This window comes from Eretmochelys imbricata, chromosome 11 (assembly GCF_965152235.1).
Source record: "Eretmochelys imbricata isolate rEreImb1 chromosome 11, rEreImb1.hap1, whole genome shotgun sequence".
In the NCBI taxonomy this organism is placed as follows: Eukaryota; Metazoa; Chordata; order Testudines; family Cheloniidae; genus Eretmochelys; species Eretmochelys imbricata.
The window spans coordinates 47,444,086-47,469,462 of NC_135582.1; the positions used below are offsets into that span (position 1 = coordinate 47,444,086).

Here is a 25,377-nt window from a genome sequence, read left to right on the forward strand (position 1 = left end):
CTTTTTGGTCTAATAATACATTGCTAGGAATACTTCTTGCTCCTCTAAGTAATTGTTGTAGCTATTCATATCATCTAATGTGAATAAGGAAAATATGCTATTTTAGTTTAGTATTGTCATCAGTGCCATTACCACAGATTCACCTGCTTTATCTCCTAACAAAAGGATGGCCTACATGTGGGTTTCAGGTATTAAAATATTCAGGCACAGATCCTCAGCTGGTGTAAGACAGTGCTGCTCAATTAATTTCAGTATGAAACCACGAGTATCAAATATAACTAAGTTAATTGTGTTATTACTTAAGTAAATGTGAAGTTGCCAAAGATTGATCATTTGAGTTGTTTGGAATAGAGATTTGGATACACAACTATCTCTGACCCATTGGAATACAATTTATCTAATGTAAAAAAGCAACTTTAGATCTGGGACTATGGTTGATTCACCAAAAGACACTTTTGCAAATATTCTCGTCCACACATAGGTAATGGTCCTCATAAATGCTGTTGGTAATGTAACTCCCTTTGTGCTACTTTAGCTCATATGTTTTGGCAGTCCTCCTGTATCAAGAATTTCTGATAAAGGGGTGTGTGTCAAAGGACCAATTTCATATTGGATGCTAAGTTGGAGTTTCACTGAAGTTTCACTCTTGGATATATTCTTGATACCTGGAAATTACCTGGTAACAAGGCAGCGTGGTTCCAGTGTGCAGCTTTGGCTGCAAAAAAATTAATCCTGCAAAAATGGAAAAGTCGATCCCCACCAAATATTGATACCTGGCTCAGGGATATGGCTGACATCGCAGTGAATGAACTGGCATTTGGCAGAAAGGGAAAGCCCAAAAAATTCAAAGCCATTTGGGCTGACTTTTTAGAGGTCTATGATTAATGTAGACCCTGAAGATAGTTATGCCACTTCCCGTCCAGTCCCCTCCCCTCCCTTTATCCTAACCCTCTTTATTTACTTTGTGTATTCTGATCAATCTGGTATTTTGGTATATTTGTTGTATTTGAAAAAAATTATACAAAATTATAAATAAAAAAGTAAATGTTGAGTCTTTGGCATATTTTGGTGTATATGGGTCTAAACCATGGAGTTTGGGTCCAGAACTTTCCAAAGTTCAAGAGGATTGGTATCTAGGGATTTCATTTAGATCTAAGTACAGACCATTAGAGAGATGAGGTGAGGATGGCATTCAGATGTAGATCTGAACTTTCCCAAATATTTGGTTCAGGCTCATCTCCAATTTTGGTACGCATCCTGGTGCCACTTGTTGCCTAGCATTTGGCTCAGATAGCACCATTGTGGTTAAACATGTTATCTGCTATCACACTAAAATCCACAATCACCTTTCTACAAATATCCCAGCCTGTACAGCATGTACAATGCTTCGAAATTTTGGCTTTTCTTCAGGTCTCCTTTTCGTCATCCCCATTTTCCTCGTGAAGGTAGACGCCAGCCAGTCCCGTACTTCCAGTGGGACTGAATCAGATTGGATGTCAGAGAGTTCATCTTCAGTATCCAAAAGTCTCCTATAAAAGATATGAATAACTGAGAACCAGGCAAACTGAAACAACAAAGTGAGAATAAGTGACCAGCTGAAAATGTACAGTTTTAGTGGCAGTTAGATTAGTTTGTAGCATTGTCTCTGGGTCACTAAATGCTTACCCTGCTCACTGGGGAAGGGCTTTGATAGGGCTGGGAGCACTGGAAACACCCTTTGGGGTGGGGAAGGATGGGAGGGAGCGAGGCAAGAGAGCTCAACTGGGGGCAGTTGTGACAGCATTCTACATGCCTCCTGTTCCTTCCTTCCACCCATTTTTGCCGTCAGTGTGTGGGAACTGCTTCTAATCTCACCTCTTCCCCCCACCTCCCACCCCCATCGCTTCCTACGCTGTAGGGTATGGGAAGATCACATGCCATCCAACCCACCACATCTGGTTTTTGGTCTTTAAGTTACAATTCTTGCAAGTGCAGCAGGTTCCAGTGTGGCCGGTGGATTAGGTAGGGTCTGACTGAGGTCCCTATGACCCAGTTGGCGGCTTAGGCATTGGTCTGTATAAGCCAGCAAAGAAGGGAGTTTGAGGGCAGGCCAGGAGTGCAGTGGCTGGGTGTACAGTAACTTGAATGCAGGGGCCATAGCCTTCTGATGACAGTGTGTGCAGGGTTTGCAATCCCCACCGTTTACAGAAAAGTCCTATAGAATTTCATAGCAAATGGAAATTTTTCTGTAGATTTTTTGAACCATCCAAACATGGCAAGGTGGGCATTTGCCTCTATGTCTAGGACAGCTTGTGGCTCTCCTCATTTCATCTCTCACCTCAAGCATGGAAGAGGGAAGATTGAGACTCTGGCATAAAACAGAGCCTCCACATTTGACTATATTATGGTGCCTGTGTCTGTTTCTGGGTCTATGTCAAAAAAAAGTTTTGCCTTCTGTACTGGAGTGATAACTGTCTAAAAGCCCTAGACAAAATACTATGCCTCTAGAAAGTCAATATTTTTTCCTCAGAATATCTGAACAATTTCAGACTACTACAGCTCTGAGTGTGGCATCAGTTGGTAATAGCACAAAAATTGCACATCCATTATGCATCATTAACAAATTCCTCCAGAATTATATAAATGACTGATGAGGCTAAATTTGGAGTACTTGCTGTGCACAGGTTTGGACAACATATTATAAGGGAAAAAACAGTAGTGGTGGCAAAGGTGTTGTACTACAAAGGATAACAATAACTCGGGCACTCAAAGCTCTCAGGTAATCAAAAAGGTTAGAAAAGCTAATTCTATGTTCTTTGAAAAAAGATATAGAGAAAGAGCTTCGCTGGAATAGCAGAGTTGGGTTGGAACCAGAAAGAGTTTCCCTTGCTCGTGTCTTCAGGAGAAGCCAGTGATTAAGATCCGGAGATTAATCCCAGCTTCACACTTCCTTCAGTTAGGGCTGGTCTTCACTACAGGGTGATCAATGAATGCAGCAGGGATCCATTTAGCGGGTCTAGTGAAGACCTGCTAAATCAATGGCAGGGCGCTCTCCGGTCGACTCCGGTACTCCAGCTCCCCGAGAAGAGTAAGGGAAGTAGACTGGAGAGCATCTCCAATTGATGCAGCGCAGTGAAGACACCGCAGTAAATCGACCTAAGCTACGTCGACTCCAGCTACATTATTCACACAGCTGGAGTTGTGTAACTTAGGTCAACTTTCCCCCATAATGAAGGCAAGCCCTTAGGCACCTAAATCCAGCTCAGCATCTCTGAAAGTAAGAGATGCCTCAATATGGATTTTGCTATGTACACACGTATGAATATTTAGGCCCTAACTTTCTGTGCACATCTGTAAAATAGGGAAGATAATACTTACCTACCCCCCACACAGGGCCGGCCTTAGGCATGGGTGAAAGCCCAGGGAGCCTTTATAAACAGGGTGTGCCCCTCCCCCTGGCCCTGGATTGAAGGCACAAATTGATCTTGTTCCCCAAATTTAAACTACAGTGTAATCCACTTAAATCCCCAATAGTTCGACTTTATTATAAAAGATCTTTGGGGCAATTGTAATGTTTATAGTCCTGACTATTTGGCATTTGATATATGTATTATATAACCAGGAAAAAAATCTAATAGTCCCTCAATCATTTTATAAGTGTTCAAATTATTTCTCAAATGGGATGAAATTCACCTGCAATTTAACAGTTGTAGAAGGCACTTCAGTATAACACAATGTGGATCTTGAACTTCATAAGAATTAGGCTGATGCAGAACAAGCACACACCCGTGTATGGTACAGATGGCCTTTGTTTTTGGTTTGTATTTTGTTTAAAGTTTCCTGGGAATTATCTGTACTTATATAAAAAAATGAAAAGATGGGGGGGGCGGAAATCAGTAAAAACCAAAATGAAGGGCCAGCGGCCAGAGCGATGAGGGCTACCTGATATGCACAGAAGGTGATGGCGGAGTTGGGGTAGTGTAGGCCTTCCGTTCTTTGCAGGCTTGTCACTGCAGTGGTCAGGTGGTCTCTGCTGCCAGAACCCAACTCCTTGCCCATCCTGCTCCACCACTGTGCAGCAGCAGCAGCTGCCGCCCAATGGAAGTTACCTGAGGGGGGACCAGGTCTGGAGAGTGCAAGCATTTTCAAAATTTGGATTAAAAAAGTGGGTAAAAGCTGGCTGTTTTTTCAAAACCTGGGATTTTTTTTGAAATTGGGTAAAAACCAAAAATGGAGAGTTTTGTGTATAGGCTAGTGCAGAAGAGTTTGAGGGCAGGCCAGGAGCATGGGGGGGGGGGGCGTGGGGGGGAGCATATTAACTTGAAAGCAATGGCTAAAGCCATGTATTGAGAGTGTTCAGGGTTTGGAGTCCCCATCCTTTACCCAGAAGTCCTATAGAATTTCATAGAAAATAGCTTTTCTATAGATATGTTGGACCATCAAAAGCTATTGAATTTAATAGTGAATTTTGTACCTGCTATAGAATTCTATTGGACAGCTCCCCCCCAATCCTATATTCTCTATTAAAGTCTACAGAGTTAGAGAGTAATTTCTCTAGAACCCTCTTGGTTTGTGTCCTCTCAGTTTCATTCCTATTAACTTTTCCAGTCCTTTTCCACAATGGATTCCAGCCCAAGGAATGGTGAAACAGCATTAAAAGAGCTCCTCCAGGCTGGAGAATTGAATACTTTCCAAATTCTTCATAGCTACCACATACAAACCCATTTTCTCTGACATTGTGTGTGGGAGGGGGAGCTTGGTATTTTTCCTCTGAAAGGAGATTAAAAACTAGAAACTGGTTGAAAATTTAATTTTCTCTGGCCATTTTTACTGTTCACTTGCTAAGGTAGGGCCTAGCCTGCTTGTGATGGATGTTAAGAGGAGTTTCTATATGAACACAGAGCACAGGAACAAGGGAACAGGAGAAAGTTGCCTTTTTAACAAAAGTTGTTTCTTTTTACTGTATAGTTGCCCCCTCCTTGTTTCAAGGCACATTCCACCAATTCTCATGGGACCCCTTATTTCTCATGAGAGATATCTGGGTGGTAATTTACATTCAAGAGACAGTTTGATTGTACTGTTGTCTCTTGACTGCATGCTTGTTTCGGAGGCATGTGAAGTACATACCTGCCCCCTAGCCCAGGTATAAATAGCAACGTAACCGATGGGGCACGGCTAGGCAAGTAGAGTAAAGACACACCTGAAGGGTGTGGGTATATAGGTGAGTAAACACCGTTCACACACTCTATTCACCCCAAGGTGCGCTTCCCTGTCTACCCTGCTATTTTTAGCAGTGTGTTGCCCTACTGCCTCCCGGTGCTGGAGCCTTTCCCCTCTGCAGGAAAAGACTCTCCCGTGGGGAAAAGTTTTGGAATGGGGGAGACAGACGGAAAAGGCTCTGCCAGCTCCCCGTTGCTGGAGCCTTTCCCGGCAGCAGAGAAAGGCTCTGGCATGGAGCTGCTGAAGCCTTTCCAGGTTGCCAGCCCTCTGCCAGAGCCTTTCACTAACACATGTAGCTACACTCCAAAGTGTGAATGCAGCCTGCTTTTCACTGTGGCATGTAGACATATACCTTACACACCGCCACCAGTGGCGTGTAGAGTAAACATATCCCAAATGGTTCTCATTCCTGCTTAACAAGCTAGGAAACCAATGGCTGTAATACAGACATTGTGTGGTGGGCCAGATCCTCAGCTATTATACATTTTCTACAGCTCCCTTCCCGGGATATCTAAGAGGACTGTAAAACATCAGTAAGTTTTCCTAATGCATTATTAGTTTCTTTAAAGAACCCAACTGAATGAACATTTTAAATGGGTGCTTTGAAATGCATCAGTCATTCATATATATATTACCTTCAATATCTACCATTGCTGTCTGGAGTTCCTCTCCTCCAATTCCATCCTAAACCCCACTCCAATCATGATTTCACCCATTGCACTCAACTGAAACTGCTCTTGTCAAAGTCTCCAGAGGCCTCTTCCTAGTCAAAGTTCACAACCAGTACTTTGCCCTGTCAGGTGCCTTTAACACCATTAACCATGTTCTTTTTGAAACGTTGTGCTCCTTTGACTTCCATGGCTCTGTTCTCTCCTTGTTCTCCTCTGACCTCTCTAATCCCTTCTTCAGCAGGTCCCTTTGGAGGATCTTTCTCATCTGCCCTCCAACTTTCTGTGCGGGTTCACAGGGTTCTAGCCTGGGTCCCCTTTTCTTCTCCTTCTAAACCTTACCTATGGGTAATCTCATCTGCAAGCATCACCTGTTGACTCAAAGATCTGCCTCTCTACTCCAGACCTGTCTTTCCATCCAAACTGGATCTCAGCCAAACTCTTTGACATCTCCTCATGGATCTAGCTGTCAACTCAACATGGCTAAAACAGAGCTCTTAAACTTTCCTCCCAAGCTCTTCCCCAACTCCTTTCTCAACCACTGTGAACACCACCACAGGCCTGTAATCTAGGCATCATCTTCAACTCAGACTTCTCAGCAGATCCTCACACCCAGGCTTTGCCTAAATCTTACATATTTTTTCTGCAGAACATCTCTAAGATATGGCCTTTCCTATTTAACCACACAGCTAAAACTCCTCCAGGCTGTCATCGTCTTGCATCTCATTTACTATCAAGATGTTAAATCCTGCCTCTGATTGGCCCAGGAAACAGTCTCCCTTGCACACTTATTAAATTTTCAAACAAGCACCTTTGTGCTTTTTCCTGTGCTGCTCCTCTTGCAAGGGAGGAACTCCCTGTTAACATCTGCAAAGCTATTTCATTATCCTCCTTCAAATTGCTTCTTAAAAACACTCCTTTGCTGTAATGCCTATAAAAACAAACAAAAAAAAAACCTTGACAATGTTTAGGTTACTGGTGCATTTGATACCACTGCCTATCATGCTAACCCATATTATCTCATTGTTTCCTTGTACTCCCATCAATCTGCATCCATCTGTTGTCTCTTGACTTATGCTTAGACTGTAAGCTCTTTGGGGCAGAGATATTCTTTGTTTGTATAGCACCTAATACAGTGGGGTCGTCGTCTCTGAGGAGGGTCCTCCCTCCTATGTACTATGTTAATAGCAAGTAGTTTCATTCATCTTTCTATCCATATACATTCATATCCTTATTTTATTGTTCTTAGGATTTGTTACAACTTATTTTACTTGTATTCTAGTTCAGAACTGAAACAAAAGTAAAAGAAAAACAAAAACAAAATTAAAAGCTCCTCAGCAGTATAAATCTTTGACGCTCAAGCTGCCTTTTCTTCACCCACCTCCATTTTAATACAATAATAATAAATAATACCATACATCTTTCACTCCAAAGGCCCTCAAAGTGCTTTCCAAGCCGTTTATAAGAAGATCACTCTCCCACCACTAAAAAGCTGCTGCCTAGAGGATGAAGATAACACTGAATTACTGTGCACAGCAACACTACTCAAATGTTAACAGGGATCTTCGATAGCCACAAATGGTTAGGTTGAAGTCAATGGGAGTCTTAATTTTAAGCCTTATCTTAAATACGTAATCTTCAGCAAAGCTGTACCCTCTATCACCATGCCGAGGCATTTGCTCGGTACCAACAATACAATTTTATTCTGGATATCATCTTTCGTACAAAGATTCCCTCAGAAGTGAAAGAGCTGCAGATATATCGACACCATTTCCTGCAACACAAATACTAAGATAGCTGGACTCTTTATTATGTCCAAAGGGTTTTTGCCTTTCTTTACAAAAACACTTCTCTTCTCTAAGACTTTGCGTGGGCGCATGTGAGTATAAGTGCGTGCTCTGAGGAAATAAGCCACAGAACAAGATGTGGCACAAAAACAATATCAGCTGTGATTATAACTAGTGCTGGGCACAACTTTTGGGACTCAACTTTTTGTCAACCCAAAAATGCAGATTCTGGTCAACCAAAACATTTTGCAAATGTGTGTTTAATTTGTCATATTGTTTCAGCTGATAAAAACCCCCCAAAACAGGAAAACTTATGGAAAAAAATCTAAAATGTTTTGTTTGACATTTTCAAAATGAATTTTTGTTTTTAAGTAAAAAAGGTAAAAAAACCCCAAAACCTCACAAACAAAACAAAATGTTTCATTTTACATTGGAGAAAGTGTTTTGTTTGAGCTGAAACAATTTTTTGTTTGTTTTTCAGTTGACGGACAACTTTTTTTTTGTTTCAAGTCTGCCTTAAATTTCCTTCCCCCCTTCACCTCAGTTCACCCACTGAACCCGAAATTTGGTTATTCGCAGAGCTGTAATTACAGCAGTACATGCACTACAAACTGTTTTTTTCCTAAGGGTTTTAGAGAGACGCCTAAGACTTTTGGGGAAATAAAGTTTTGTAGAGTAGGGAATTCTGCAGAGTACACATTGGTGATGGAAATATGAATGGCCTTTGGTTACATTCATTAATGACTGTGAGGCACTGAGGTACTACAGTAAAGAGAGCCATATAAGAATCTAGATACCTGGCTGGCTGGATATATAGATGAATAAACAAACATATAAATTTGAGTTAACCCAAGGAAAACTAAACTAAGTTACATACTGCACAATAGAAATAAGTAGCCTTACTTTAACAAGTGGATTATTCATTGTAATTCACCCTATACCTATGATGTAAAATATACAACCCTTGTCTAATAAAACCTGTTATTTTTGCCTACTTCCAAATCTATTCACTTGGTTGTACTAATGAACGATATCTAATTATATTTATATAGGTGAATAGCTAGGCCACCAGTAAATACCCGAGCATTAGGGAGCTATAGGACTCTGGAAATTTATATGCTATAACATACAGATCTTATGACTCATGAACATGCATTAAAGTAAATATTTCACTTCACTTTCACTGTACAGACATTTATGAACATTGAAAATTGACCAAATTTGATACACACTTCCCAAGTCATAAAAATCTCATTAAAGTATATTATAAACAATTTTAGATTGGCTTAATTATTATTCACAAAATGCACTTAAGTACAAATGTGATTGAATGGGGATAAAAGGAACAATTGAACAGAAGTGTGCATCAACTAGAAATATTAATATAGTACTTACATAACAGTAGATGAAATTTTCTTTTTGACCCTATGACCATCCGTTTTTGATTTGGCTGAGCTGCAATTTGTTTTGACACCAATTTTTTCCTTTTTATCCTGGGTCATTTTGCAGCTGCTTTTTGTGCCCTACCCCACTGCAGTAAATCACTACATTAAATACGTTAAGTAAATTGTACAGCCCCTTCTCCTAAGTGCAGGTCATTCTTACTATTACTACTGTTGCTCTAAACACAGCAGTAACAACAACAGTGCGATTCTAGAGCAGATGTATTATGAGGTCACTCTGATGTAATTACTGATCACTGTAATGTAATCACTGATCCATGTAACCTCTATGGTACGCCCATGTGGATGGCACCATTTAACATACAAAAATTTCACACTAAAGAGCATTTTTACTTGTACTCTCCAATTACCTATACACTTCAAATCTCCATTTCCTTACAAAACTTCAATAAAAGAACAAGGAATTATTGATTTTTCCCCCCAATGAACGTTATTACTGAGCAGATAAGAGGAACTCATGTTAATTAAGACCAGGATTGGCTATAGGTTAGTTGGAAAGCCTCACGGACACTCATATTATTCCCCCTTCTTAATACTCCTGCACATTTAACAGTTACGTTTGACACCCAGGCCTTGTCTATTGTAGGGAATTTACCTGCTGCTGAGAGAACGAGTGCAGCTCAACTGATGCTGAACGTGGTTTAACTGCAAGTCGTGGAGCAAGAGGAAGGACTGTTCAGTAGTTAGGGCACTAGACTACAACTTTCGAGACCTGGGTTTGGGTGCCTGCTCCACCGCAGACTTCCTGTGCCACTTTAGGCAAGTGAGTGTCTCTCTGTGCCTTAGTTTCCCATCTGTACAATGAGGAGAATAGTATTCCACTACCTCACAGAGATTAAGACTCAGAAACTGCGGAGACACACATGAACGATTATAATGGGGCTACCTAAGTATTCAACACCTTTGCCACAAATATGGTGAAACACTGCAAGTAAAGAGAACATGCCAGCCAGACCTGCCTCCAAACCCACCTCCCTGCAGGATTTAAGCATGATTTCTTAAGTCATGCTGACCACAGTTTGTCCTGGTTTACACTTGCAGCTAAACTGTGTTTAGCATCAATTCAGCTGCACCTGTGACTTTCGCCAGCAGGCTGCTCAGCAGGAGGTCCTCTGTGTAATGCAGAATTCAGAATTGCCAGACAGTAACTTTATACATAAGAGTACTTCAAAGACATTATGCGTGTTGGAGAGGAAAGATATTTCAACTAAGCTTGAGGTACAATCTCTTGAAAAGACAACATCCAACTAGTATAGTACCTCACATACAGTAGTGCATACAGTCAAGGAAAACGTGAAGAATTGGGCAACACTGAGAACAGAATGATGGAACTGTACCATAAGCACAACAAAATGAGGGCATAGAAAACCTCAGTTGTACTAGAGTTGTTGAGATCAAAGAGCTTAAAGCAGAAGATTTTTTTCATGGTCTTATTCTGAAGGAGTTAGGACATTACATAATAAACAGGGAAAAACAGAACCAGCATTAATCCCTAGAGTTGTCAACTTTATTCTCAACACCTCTGCAGTCACAAGAGAAGACAGAGACAAAGAAATATTATTCATAATGAATTCTAGGAGGCAGGATTCAAAGCACATGGCTTAGCTATGTGTGTGCAAAAAGAGTATTTACAAAGTGGAGACAGAAAGAAGTAATGACTGTTAAAAGAAAAGATTAAGACAGAACATAGGTTTTGTGAGTTAAAATTTGGCAGGATTTTGTGCATCTGCTTCTAATTTCCTGAAAAAAATCTCCTTTGGGGCTGAAACTTTCCAGGTTCATTCACAGACTAGAGGTGATGACTTTCATTTGTTTTGATTTGAGGAAAATCCTTGCAGCTGTTTTTGAGTTACTGGAAAGTGAAAGGGGAAAACACTGCTACTACAAAATTTGTTTTTAGACTTCTTCACTTATCAATAACTCAGGAAAAACCTCAAAATTTTGCTTGGAACAAGTGAGGACCAGGCCCTTTACTACTTAGGAAAAGAAAAAGAAAAAACATTATAAATCAGAAAGTTAGATCAAACTGAACAATCACTTCTGAGCATGTTTGTGTAAAATTTTCATTTCATGTTCATTTTCATGCTAAAAAGTAGCAGATCTTAATGAAAGCCTTAGCTTTTTTGTGCGTGATTGTGTGTGTGTGTACACATGTGCACGCTACTTTCCTGGCCTCAAAAACCCAGAGACTGATGCTGGGATGATCTGCAGGACAGTGACTGTAAAACGTGCATCCTCAGCCTCCATATTAAGGGTCAGATTCTGCAAGCATACACACGTATTACTTAAGGAGACATGTGAGAAGAACCTTGAGTAAAACTAGGCGAACGAGGCTTGTTGGCAATTTCGAAAAGTTGAAAAAAAATATAGTTTCAGGTCAGACCAAAAAACAATTTTTGAAATTTTCAGAGAATCAAAAAGCTAAAAACAAGAAAAAAAACATATCATTTTGGGTCAAACAAAACATTTAATTTTGACAAAACTGAAATATTTTGTTTTGGTTTCACTGAAATGTTTCTGAACTTTTTAAAAAAACTAAATTAAAGGAAATTTTGAAATGAAAAGTTGTTTCATACAAAAAAATCAAAACATTTTAATGTCAAAATGAAACATTTTGATTTTTTCTTAACTGATTATTCTTTGCACCCCTAAATGAGCAACTTGATGGCATCAAAATGATCCTCAAAACATTTCATTGTTGCTAAATTTGCATTTTTAGTGGGGAAAAAAAAGTTTTGTCCTGAAATTTTCCCCCAGCTGTACCCTCGAGCTTAACTTTGCTCAATGGGAATACTCACTCGAGTTAACTTTCCTCAATGGGAATACTCAATGGCTATTAGCCAGGATGGGCAGGGATGGTGTCCCTAGCCTCTGTTTTACAGAAGCAGGGAATGGGCAACAGGGGATGGATAGCTTGATGATTACCTGTTCTGTTCATTCCCTCTGGGGCACCTGGCATTGGCAGACAGGATACTGGGCTAGATGGACCGTTGGTCTGACTCAGTATGGCCATTCTTATGTTCTTATATTCTTATCTTATGTTCACATGCATAAGCATTTGCAGAATAGGGAATCAAGGGTCTCTCTCACTGTTTCAGTTGTGCAACTGCCTTGTAAAGTCAGTCTTGCAGAAAAACGTATCCAGCCAAATAACTTCAGCAGAGATGTGAGCCTGCTACTCCCCTCTATCCTATTCACCTCACTAAGTTGTTGACACTGCTCCCCAGAATCTTATTAATTTCTGGGAGGTGTGAACTTCAAAGCCTTGTTGAAATTATTTAAATTTTAGTATGCATGGACAGGTAATATTTTCTCTACATAAAACTAAATAATATAAAAAGCTAACCAAAAATCCCCTATATTAATGCAACATTAAATTAGCTAAACACAAAAAGTCAGGAAATGCTAAATCTAAGATTTCATTTATTTATGTAACATTAATTCTCTTGCACTGTGCACATATATAATATCTTATATTAAATATATACAGTATGTGGAATGTGGGTGTGTTAAGATTTTGCATTTAATTACATTCATTCCCTGGGTGGCACTCCCATTGACAGTAGTGGGAATGATGTGCAAAAACTGAGCAGAGAATATGGCACAGAGCACTTAAAACGTACTGTAAAAATGAGAGACAAATTAATATTGTACTTAGAATAACTAACAACTAGATCTATTTGTCATGGTAGAATGCTTTTTACAGAATGTAACTCTTCAAACTCCAAGTATTGCTAATTTCCAGCCTTTTCATTTAATTAGAATTTTAAATATAATAATGGAATAGTCAGAAGTACATTTTTTCTCCCTTAGGAATACATAAAATGTACTATGGAGGAGAGGAGAGATAAGAAAATGAGTCCAAATTTAAACCACTTAAAATTATCTGATGGTGAAAAAATAAACCCTTACTGCTGATCTGTCATACCGCCTGTGAAGATACTGAAATTCTAATTCAGTAAAATATATTTTGTGGCTTCCACAGCACCCACTGTTATGCATAGTGGGTGGAAATTGGCTCTTCAACTCAGTCAACCGATTAAGCCAGGAATCAACCCCTGGAAACTGTTTATAAAACAAAGTACTTTTCATACAGAGAACTGAAGAACCCATGGGAAGATAAAGTACTTATAGTCCAAAAGGCCAATTCTTTCACATTTTTAACCACCATCCATGACCTTTCATGAATTTTACTGGCTTAACAGTTCTCTCCCTAAATTAACTTACACAGTCGTATCCAATTCTTGAATACTTCATACCTGCCTCTTCTATGTCCCCATCCTAAGTCGACTGAAAATCTCTCATTTACTTCCATTGAATTTGGATCAAATATAACAGTGATTGAGGTCCATCTCAAGCAGAAATAGGACTTTCTTGCCCAAGCAACAAACGTATCAGTCTTACAGGGAAGAATCCACCTCCATATTAGCCTCTTAAGAGGTATCAAGGAGCAGGCTTAGAAGAGTTGACCTGACATTATTGGCAGTAACTTAATTGCAATAAATGGCAAAGATGATATGGAGAACTACAAGCACTATGGTGATAAAGTAGTGGTGGGACACAAAATGTCTAATTCTGGATTTCATTGCTACAGAAGTTAGTGAAAAATTTCACTTGTGTGATAAACGCCCCTTCCTCTTTCAGCTGCCTTTTCTATTCAGAAGTGTAGATTTATAGCCCAAATTTTCCCAACTGTCCAAGAGGGTTGTATCTGGTGTCTGGCCCAGGGCCGTCTCTGATTCAAAAGCTCATTTCACAGAAGTTAAGGCTGAAGGTTTTTAAAATGCAAATATCTGAATGTTCTATCAAACTGCCTTTTGTTGGCCCCCACAAGATTTTAGAAGGAAGGGAAGACAAGGAAGATCTTTGGAGGCAGTATGCAAAGGTGGTGAGAAGGGAACAGGCAAGTGAAAGATATCATAAAAGAGATGGAGGGTTTAATTAGGACAAGACTGAAAAATAAAAAAAAATTAGTAATAATGTTCAGTTAGTAAAAATCAGTAACTACTTGAAAATGGCATGATCAGTTTACTAAACATCATATATGAACTGGGAGGAGGGGGGCAAATTTGCAGAATTGTAGCTAAAATCCCTAGATTTGCAGTTATTTTAGAGGTGTTTCATATCCCCAGTAATTGTGTTAAACTCACCTCTCAGAAAAACCTGCAGCTTATTACAAAAGATCTTTTAAAAGGGTTTTTTTAAATTATTTTTTGTAAAGCTAAGAAGGCTTGAAAGCTTTTTGACAACACAAGCTTCTTTAATAGCAGTTTTCAAAGAAGTATCTTTTGTGAATTCTCTTGATGGATGCACAGAATCATTTTCTTTGAATGAAGCACTTATGGCTGGCAAGGCTACTTCAGGTAGAGTACATTCATCATGTGACATGATGGAGCCTGAGAATAGAACTGTGAAGTCATGGCAAACTCAGCTGAGCTGTAGTTTTGAATTACATTATCAAACTTAAGTAGATCAACATTTTAATGTTTTGTTTATGAACTTATCACATTCTATTACCCATCCGTCAGGCCCAAGTACAAAGAGGAGTCATCTAGTTTATATTTCGCCATTTGGACAATAAACGCAGACTGGGGATCCTTCCCTCAGTGGACTCACAGTAAACATCTGTTTCAGATATTTGCTCATCCTTGTTGAAATCTCAGACAGATTTATTTCTCTAGGTATTCATAATTTAAACCACAATCTGCTTGAATATATTACCCATCTCCTCTCAAATGAATTAGCACTGCTGAGCACTAAGCCTTCTTATTTTCCATGGATAGATACTGTGCCAAGCGATACACATTGTTTTCTTCATTTAGAAATTAATGACTTAATCAGTCAACCTTTTGGGGTGGAGGGATTGGGGCAGTATGATTTTTAAATTTAAGTAAATATCTAAATCTATTTTAGATATTAAGATTTCACCAGTCCTGCAAAGAGATGTCCTAATGTAGATCACTATGCTGATGACTTCACAGAGGGATTAGTACTAGCACATCTGTTTTTGCATGCTTAGGACCTATGAGTCTATGAAAATGCATCACTTTGTTTTCAGGATAAAATCAGTTGTTTTATAGCTTAGACTAGAGCGTCAACTGGACTTCACAATTTATATGTTCTGTGAAAATAGAGACTGTAAATGCCCTATAATATCAGGTGATGAACTAGAGCTGCACAGATTTTTCAGTTCATTAGAAGTTTTGAAAAGTTGTGGGATTTTTTTTATTGTTTCAGGTTGGCCCGAAAACAAAAATTTTCAAAATGTTCTGCAAATAGGCTAAAAGTTTCATTTCAGGTTGAACAAAATATTTATTTTAGACAAAAATCAAAGTGCTTTGTTTAGATTTTGAACATTTTTAATACTTCTGATTTTTACAAAAAAAATGAAAGGGAAATTTTGAAAATTAAAATGATTTCATACAAAAAAATGAAACGTGGCATTTTCAAAATGCCAAAAGTTTGATTTTTTCTGATTTTGTTTTTTCAGAATAAACAGGTTTGATGAAACCAACAAATTCGCAAAACATTTCAGAGTCAGCAAATCTGCATTTTTCATCGAAAAAGGTTTTGGTCAAAAAAATGTGGCTCAGCACTATCATGGACTCTTCCATCGACTTAGAGCATCTCCACCATCTGCTGTGCAACTGTGCCGCTGTAAGTGCTGAAGTGCAGCTGTCGCCTTAGTGGGTGTGATTGGGAAGGTGAATGGAAAGTTAAGTTGTAAACAGAGGCATAACAAGCAGTATGCTGGAGTCAGGATGTCCATGCCAGCTAAGATAAGCAGGAACACCTTAATGCAGGGCTGGGCAAACTTTTTGGCCTGAGGGCCACATCTGGGAAAAGAAATTGTATGGCGGGCCATGAATGCTCAGAAAATTGGGGGTTTGGTGCGGGAGGCTGAGGGCTCTGATTGGGGGTGCGGGCTCTGGGGTGGGTCCAGAAATGAGGAGTTCAGGGTGCGGGAGAGGGCTCCGGGCTGGGGTAGGGAGGTGTGGTGTGGGAAGGGGTGCGGGCTCTGGGGTGGGGCTGGGGATGAGAGGTTTGGGGTGCAGGAGGGTGCTCTGGGCTGGGATCAAGGGGTTTGGAGGGAGGGACGGGGATTAGGGCTGGGGTATGGGGTTGGGGCCTGGGGAAAGGCTCAGGGGTGTAGGCTCCCAGTGGCACTTACCTCAAGCGGCTCCCGGAAGCAGCAGCATGTCCCTTCTTCAGTTCCTATGCGGAGGCACAGCCAGGCAGCTCTACACACTGCCCCATCTGCAGGCACCGCGTAGGAGCCGGAGAAGGGACATGCTGCTACTTCTGGGAGCCACTTGGGGCCATTGGAGCACATAGGAGCCAGAAGGGGGCTATGCCATGGCTTCTGGGAGCTGTGTGGAGCAGCCCCCATCCAACTTTGGATGTGTGGTATGTTCTATACCCACCACCTATGCTTCAGTCTGATCACCTCAGCATAGCTTTACTGTATGCCAAATAAAGAAGCCTGAGTGACAAAATCTGGATTCGAACTGACTTTTTAGATCCCAGAGAACTGGATGACGTGTTCACCCAGAACCGGAAAAGATGTTCTGGATAAGCCAAGTGGAAAAGGTCTCAGATGGATCCCAGCAAAAACATGTTTAAATGGCAGAAGAATCAGATCCTATGTCTTTCCTGAAAAATAAAACCTCCAGTTCTCCCTCACGCTCTCCTGGGGCATTGGTTAAGTACTAAAGAGAGAAAACCTCACGAATAACCAGCACTACTTTTTGCAGCACCTGGGGGCTCAGGTTAACCTTGTTTAACATGAGAGACATGTTGACATCAGAGTACAAAATGGCAGTTTCACAGGAGCATTGTTAAATCTGTATTCTCAGCAGATAATTAAGACTTCAGCTCTTTTATTCAGTTACTGACATTTTCATTTCTCTCTAAAATAGAAACTTTTGCAGCAACTTCTAATGATCCAGAATAGCAAAAATCAGTAAACTTAAACAGGTATCACTACAAAATGACGGTGACTTTAAGAAACTTACTTTCATTGTTATGTTTTTCATTTCCCACTTGGATATTAAAAGAGTAACATAGGAATATTTAAAATGGAGGGGCAGACTACCAAACTCATAATAAACCAGCTTTCCTACCATGGACACATTCTGACTTCTTTTTGCTTTAAGATTTCTCACTCACTCAGGAACTGTCAAAAGCTTCCTTTGAAGATTGAAGGCTTCAGCTTTTTTAATGAGACATTTACAATCGCTGCCCAAAAGGAAAACAATTTCACATAGCTCTGAAAGGCTTTCCCAACTGCCAGGCTACTTTCTAAGATGACTACTTTCAGCACTGCATAAATGAAGCTGTTAGCATATTTCTTGGAAAAGGATAGTAAAATCTTAAGAGGAAGAATTTTCTACCACATTCTTAGATTATACGATAGCGTGTAGAGCAACACGGAACCAGACAGAAGGAAAACAGGAGAACCTGAAAGATTTCCTTCTTACTGTATTAAACAGCTTCATTTTAAAGCCCAGTTTCAATATGTGTTGCATCCTGTAAATAAACCAACAAGGTTCTGGCAATTTTACTTACAGAAATATACACCCAACTTTTCTATGGAGACCCAGTCTTCTCCTCTGACTCGAATGAAGTATAATGTACAAATATGGATAGCAATAGCTCCTTAAGTCATAGCATAACAGGCTGGCAGTGTTCACCAAGAACACCCCATCCTGTTAGCATGTGTTGATTCTGCTTGGAAAGGATTGGGTGGGTTTTGCTGGCTCATTACCTCATTTGGATATGAGAGGTAAGAGTGGCTCTTACAAAGGATATAGGATGAGCAGTCTGGAGGGAGGAACCCTACGAGCAGTGAAGTCTGGGGCAAAAAGTTTGAACTGAACCTGATGGGGCTCACCTTGTAATGTGTAGCACACAGGAGGAATATTGGGCATGCAGAGCCCCACTGATTTCAGTTGTGCTCTGTGTAAGAGCAGCAGGTTGGCTACATGTTACATATTTGCAGGATCAGGGCCTACATTATTTTATTGTAAGTTTTTCTATTAATAAATGAAATCCCAGGAAGGGACTGAGTTTGGATTCAACACAACGTGTATTTGCCGATAAAGGTATCTGCTGACAAATATCTACTAAGTAAAGTAGTGCTAATTAAAGAACCCTCTGCTGCAGTCCTTAAGTAAGCAAATCTCTTGTTGAAGTCTATTTGCATTATTAAGAAGTGCATATTCAGACTCAAAATATCTGGGACTAAACGCTTCCAGAGTACTACAAGAAGGAGGGATTAACCCATCCTTTGATGATCTAGGCTATTATTTTTAATCTGTTAATAGATAAATTTAATTCCATTCCAAATTCTCATTGGAGAAACCTTGTGTGGGGCAAGGCACCTGCTTGGATGGGTAGTAACTGTGACCACACAGAATTGTTTCTTCCTATTTCATTCACGGGGACTTAATATTTTATCATTCCTGCCATATAGCAGATTTCCTCCCCAAAGATTGGAGAGAATTTGTCTATGGATTATGCCTAAAAACTTTATACTGAGGATTTGGAACAGAGTTTACCACTAAGGCTGATTAAAATGCAGTTACCTTTTCTGCATTACCCATGGCAGAGTGCTATGTAAAAGAGCTAGTATTATTATGAATACATTATAATGGAGATTTCAGTTCCCTGTGCTGAACAATAGCTCTTTTAATTTCCAAATTGATTTCAGTGGTGCAGAATCAAGACTTTAAGGAGCTCCAGAGAGAATATTTTGTAAATATACGGCTGTGAACTGGCTCAGGGTTGGGCAGCAGATTGTGTACACATCGTGGGTCAAACTGCCTCTCTATCTCTCTCTCTCTCACACACACACACACAATAAGTAAACAAATAACAAATGATGAAAAGTAAATTTCTTTTTATTATTTAACGAGCCACTAGAAACATAGGTAAGAAAAGCTGTTATATGTATGTGTTTGTGTATAATACAAAATACTGGCAGGGCTGCTTTACAGCTGGGCATACATTTATAAAAGGGAATGCTGCCAGAACTTGATGGGTTTGGAACTGAGGTCAGTACTCATTTTGAAATTGCATTTAAGAATACAAATTATCACTAGAGTAAAAAAGAAAGAAAAATAGCTCAGGTTTCTTTTAATTTAGTGCTGTGAAATATGAGATTACCAATACAGAGAATTGTTTTAAGAATAAATGTTGCTTTGCATAAGGTCAGAGAAGAGCAAAAAGTCCTTTATTCAAAGATTTAGTTACAGTTCTTGAAAGTATTTTAATAGTCTCAGGACATAAAATAGTCTCCTTAGAAAAGTAGCCTGCAGGGAATGGGAATTTTCCAAACCAGTGTGAAATTACATATATTTGCTCTTATTTGGGCAGTCATAATAAGCCTGCTAGCCCCCTAATGGTGACTAACTCATTTGAGGATTTGCTCACACTAAATGTAATGCACCTGTTCCAGCCACAGAATATGTTTGTGTGGCATGTTATCCTGCTATTTGTATGGAATTCTACCTGCTGGCCATCATGGGGGCTTAGACCTGCTCTGTGATGTCCTTCCACACAAAGCCATAAAGGCCTAGCTACTTCATTATAATAGCTCTGTTCATATCCCTACAGTACCCCATGTTTGAGAGGAGGCAAAACTCACATTATGTACGTAGTCATGGTACTCCTACTGAGAACTGAGTTAGGAATGGTATGTCCCTCTAACCACAGCGTTTGAGAAGTGGATGGCGAGAATACTCTCCCCTCAGCTGCAGTGCTTTATGCCTTTGTCTACGGCTGACTATGCTGAAATCCATTAACACATCTCCCATTATTGCTAATGGGAATTACATGCTTTGTTTGGCCATGTAGCAATAGAAGAACCAATCACTATGAACTGCATGCTCCCCTTTGAAGTAAAGTGGTAAAGAACTTTCTAAAGATTCCTGGGCAAGTGAGCTGCGCAAGCAATCATGAGAAAATAATTGTTTATCACTGGCAGTGGGCACGTCATGCTGGAGAGATTTAAAAAACAAAGGTTTCAGAGTAGCAGCCATGTTAGTCTGTCTTTGCAAAAAGAAAAGGAGTACTAGTGGCATCTTAGAGACTAACCAATTTATTTGAGCATAAGCTTGCATTGGATGCATCTGATGAAGTGAGCTGTAGCTCACGAAAGCTTATGCTCAAATAAATTGGTTAGTCTCTAAGGTGCCACTAGTACTCCTTTTCTTTTTAAGAAACAAAATTTTCTGTCCTGGGGGAAATGAGCAGCATTGCAATATTACAGCATCGATTATTATTGGGAAAGGCATAGCCCAAAGAAATGTGCAGCATACTTTTCTGAGGGCTTGTTCACCTGAGGAACCCACACAGGCTAAAGGGTGTGATTTTTAAACAGCCTTCGTTAAACCAAAAGCCGTGAGTGGACACTCAGTTCACTTTAAAGCAGGTTTATTTTGGTTTAGCTTTAGTCAATTAGGAACTGATTTAAGATAAACTGAAGTAAATGTCCACAAAGGGGTTTGCACCAGTTTAACTAAATCAGTATAAAATGAATTAAATTAAACTGGTGTAGCTTTCTCATGGAGACAAGGCCTGAGCCTCAAGCCCTCTACCTCAGCATCTTTGCAGATGGTTTGCCAGTAGTAGCTCTAGGGTCAGCATTTCAGGGTAGGCACTGGGACTTGTCTTAGCTTTGTATATGCTCATTACTCTCCAAGTCAGCTAAATATTTAAGCACATACTTAACTTAAAAGCGCAATGTTCCTTAGAGCACATGGACAGAGGTCAACGAGACTCCTAAGGTGCTTTACATTAGGTCCTGTGCTTAAGTACCTTGCCCAACTGGGGACATTCCGGGAACTTTTGAAAGTGCCTCTCAGTGCTGTGTAATGGCTGACAGGCTACTCAGTAAAGTTCTTCTGGCGTTGTAGCTTTGCAACCCCTTACAGGAATATGCACATGCTAACGACAGGAATAGGGCACTGCAGCAGCTAATCCTGCCTGGCTCCTTCTGATGCAAGAATTAGTCTGTGATGTGAACTCCAGTGAATGGTGCACAGACTGCTGCTGAAGGTCAATTTATTTTGCAGTGATTTCATTTGCTCATTTTTCAGAGCGGAGCAAGCCCCACAACCCCCCCATGGGAGAGCCTTCAAAATTATAGATGTGCAATTCTTGGTATGTGAAGGAAATTAAAGGAAAAGGGAACAGAAATATTACATGAGTATTTCCATCCATCTTTCTAAACGTAGAAGCTATTCTATTCTATAAAGGTTCATATGCTGCACTTATCATAGTATCTGAGCGCCTTCCAATAGTGTATTAAGCACATTGAGATGAGTTAGGTCCTTGAAATGATTATTAAAAGGTCAGGCATTCTTAAATTGAATAAGGAAACAGGACCAGACACACATTGGACATCCAAATAATATTGGAGAAGCTTTGACAGGCATTCTTGGAAGCACATTCAGTTCAGGAGAAAACTTTAAAAGGTCAGTACAGTGAAATATAAGACCTAGGGAAACACCAGAAAGTTGCCTTACAGTTAGTTTAACTTCACTTACAGGGCAAGTCTTAGAATTATTTCAAGAAGTCACATATAGGAATATTTAGAATTTACAGTCTCATTAAAGTCAAACCATTGAAAAAAATAATTGCAAGTAATAATTCTAGTAACAATCATCAAGTTTTTATATTTGTGAAAAATAGAATAAAACAAATCCTAGTTTTTCAAGTTCTTTATTGTGGGCCAGAATACGATTCTCAGACTTAGCTTCATTAGCATTTCACTTGACAACAACTCTCCGTCTCTTCAACAGGCATGTTTGTGCTGTAAAGTACCCTTCACAGTGATGAAGAGTATCAGAATCTGGCTGCTGGATTTTTCAGTTATACCCATCCATAAATTCTCATGACATAGGATTGTGCTTCACGCATTTTCCCATTAAAGTAAATGGGAACTGAGCAAGCTCTCCAGAAGGTGACATTTGATCCCCTGAATCTTAAATACCTTCACTTGCTCTTAAGACCTAAGAGCCATATTCTGTCCTTATGTCTTCTGCTAAGCACCAGCTGATGTCAGTTGGAATTAAGAGCAAACACCAATGGTCCAATATAAGCCCCCATCATAAAAGTCTTGTTTTTCCCCCTTGAAGACTTACCTGGTTTCATCAATATAAACTGCTTCCAACACAGATGCTGCATATTCAATATTCTTTTTTAAATCCACCACATTAACATCACCTTTCTCCAGTTGCTTGACCAGGCATCTTAATCTGTAAAAAAACCAAAATAAACACATCATTATATGTTCTTGGATTCATAAAAATCTAGCAACTATTTTAGTCGCTGTATTCTATCTGGAGTTTAGGAAATAATACAGTTGTCCATAGCGCAAGCAGGAAACCTTTATCTTGTCTCCTTTCTATTAAAAAGCATCTGTTTTTAGAACACAGATAGTAGTAATGAGCAGTGCATTTTTACAACGTTATGAATTTGTAACATATTAAGAGGAGATAATTAAGATAACTTTCAGTAAAATCAGAGGAGCTCAATAATTATCAGCACAAATATTTTTTAAAAAAATTATGATTATACCTATGAAGGTTGTGTCTCTAATTTATACATAACCAACGATATTAGCAAGAAGTTGTTTTAGTTCTAAAAGGCCTGCCCTTTAAAAACAATCATCTGTCAACAAGGTGCAGTGAAATGTTAGCCTTCTGTATACCTAGCTTCAATTCCTGTTTTCATTTTTATTTTCTCCTCCAATACATTTTAGCCTCAGATTTTGCTTTTGTTTTTAAACTAAAGCTCTATTGCTTTCATTTGTTTAGAGAGGATTCATTGTTTTTGCCAGCTAGAAGGTAGTAACTATAGCATTAGAAAAATCCAAACATATTCCCCCGTGTTTTTTTATTTTGGTTTTGAGAACATGCTTATGCATTACAAACGTGGATACACCCAAAAGTTAAATGCTTCCATTTAAGTGTCCATGGCAATCAATTTATACTACTAAGCTATTTGATCATCAGATTCCATCCATTCCCATTGATGGGGGAAACTCAGTTCTGAGCCTGCTTAAGCTAACCATGTAGAGCAATGAAACTTCAGTCTTATCAATGACAGTTCACTGTTGTCCCAGACATACAGGAAGAAAAGCAAGATACATGGGATGTGGTTTAATTAGGCCACAACTTTATTAACTGAACTCCTCTGAGAGCTACCTGGTAATAGCTTGTACAGTGCAGGTCATGAGTCCTTCCTTAATCATTTGCACCTATTGGGGGAAGGCTGCTATCAGCACCTCCTCCCCCAGCTGTCCCCAGACTGTTACTGGGATCCCCTCATATAAGGGTAAAGGGATTTATCTTCTCACAGTGCCAGATATTAGAAGCCCTAATCCTGTTCCCCAGATTCTTTAGGGGATGTCTTCCCCTAAGTCCACTTCCCATTCCAGTTTATCAGGGAACTGGACCGCCTATGGAACGAGTACCTGCACTGGGCACCTGCCAAGTTGTCACAACTTGAACCATTCCTCCTAACGTACCTAGGCAAGTCCTGGAGCTGTTGTGGGGAAGGTGAAAATAAAACAAAAAAATCCTGCTTCAGCCAATCTGGAAGTGAGGGAAAAATTCCTTACCAGTCTCAAAAGAGGTGATCAGTGAAATAGCCACAGGAGATCACAAAAACCTGGCCTACAGCAATCCCATGTGCTGGAGCAACTGATGTGGGAGAGGGTTCTGTCTGGCAGAACAGAATATATATATACCCTCCACCTGGTCCACAGAGAACCACTGGCTTACCTGAGCTCCTCCTGCCAGCCCGCAGCTCAGATGATGCCCCCATCCCAACCCACAAGAGGGGGTGAACTATTAAAGGAGCCATAACCCTTTTCTTCCTACTTGACCAGACAAGTCCTTTGAGGCTAATGGAGAAAAATTAATCCCCTGAAAACTATCCAGACCTGAGGCGTATAGGTTTTTCAAAGATGAATTTTCCTTTTTCGGAGACGGCAATTTATTTTCTTTCAATGCTGAAGTGAACCACAGGATTATATGACAAGAGAAAAGCATATCTTTAAAATGAAATATGCCACTTCATTCCTTTTAATATAATTTTATTAAAACTATTATCTTGACTTTTTTCAAGCTAATGTAGCAGTGCAAGCTTTTGGCTGAAGAAGTGCATTTAAATTGAGAATCAGTTTCAGTAAATCTGAATCTCCCTTCAGAAATAATTTCATATTTGTGCCCCTTTTGTGAAAAAGTGTTATATTTCCTATCCCTGTGGTTCCAGTGAGACACTAAGATAAAGGTTAATTAATTAAATGTAATGTGGAGCCAATGTCCATTCATTATGATTTTTATTAGACCTGTACTCAGTATTGGATCACTCTTGATTAAAATTTATGGAGTTAAAAAATTAAAATGCTATTTGCAGCAAAACTCTTACAATCCATTTAAAGTATAAAGGTACCATATTATCATCACCAGCATCGTGGCTCAGGCATGGACCACGACTGCATTGTGCTATGCGCGCTACAGACAAAAAACAAAAAGACAGTCTCTGTCCCAAAGAGTTTACAATCTAAGTAATCAGCCATAGAAACCAAGCTATTTTTTCTCTATATTGTTCTGACATGAGTACAGATATGTCCTGGTCTCAGCTAGGGTTGCCGGAGGCTCCAGAAATTAAAGATTAATCTTTAATTAAAAAGTATGTCGTGATGAAACCTCCAGGAATACATCCAACCAAAACTGGTAACCTTAGTCTCAGCATTCCTTGCAGAAATCAGGCCCTTGGGGATATTCTTGGTAAGCAATGTTTTTAAGGGACCAATACTGCTCCTCTGAAGTCACCAACAGTTGTGCGACTGATGTCAATAACAGCAGGAGCAAGTCACATGTTCGCCTGCAGCTCTTTGTGGAAGTAGATATTAACCACCTGAATTTTTTAAATGGCTTTACAAGGATTCTGAGGTTAGGTTAGGATTGCTTTCAGGGATTGCTGAGTTTTCAGCAAAAACAGTCTGACATTCATAAACTGGTGATTTACATCATGTGTGGGTACCAGAATTTCTGAGGCTCATGACACATCTGGGTTTTGAATCTGTTTCACTCCAGGGTAACCCCCTTGATTTCAACTCCTGATTTACACTTATGTAAGTAAGAGCAGAATCAGGCCCAATGTTATGTACTGTAGCATATATACATAATACCAAACTAGCCTTTTACACCCCTCCCCATGAAAATTAAAGTGATCAGTTCTGAC

At 39.7% G+C, this 25,377-nt stretch overlaps 1 protein-coding gene across 1 annotated transcript in view; it reads right to left on the reverse strand.

The window, feature by feature from the left end:
• Nucleotides 1-25,377, reverse strand: part of PDE1A (phosphodiesterase 1A) — a 242,230-nt gene that overhangs the window by 65,573 nt on the left and 151,280 nt on the right. Inside the window, exons 2-3 of the mRNA XM_077829867.1 lie at nt 22,266-22,379; nt 1,347-1,529 (exon numbers count right to left, since the gene is read on the reverse strand). Coding sequence (XP_077685993.1) covers nt 1,347-1,529; nt 22,266-22,379 — 297 coding nt within the window. The remainder of the gene's footprint in view (nt 1-1,346; nt 1,530-22,265; nt 22,380-25,377) is intronic.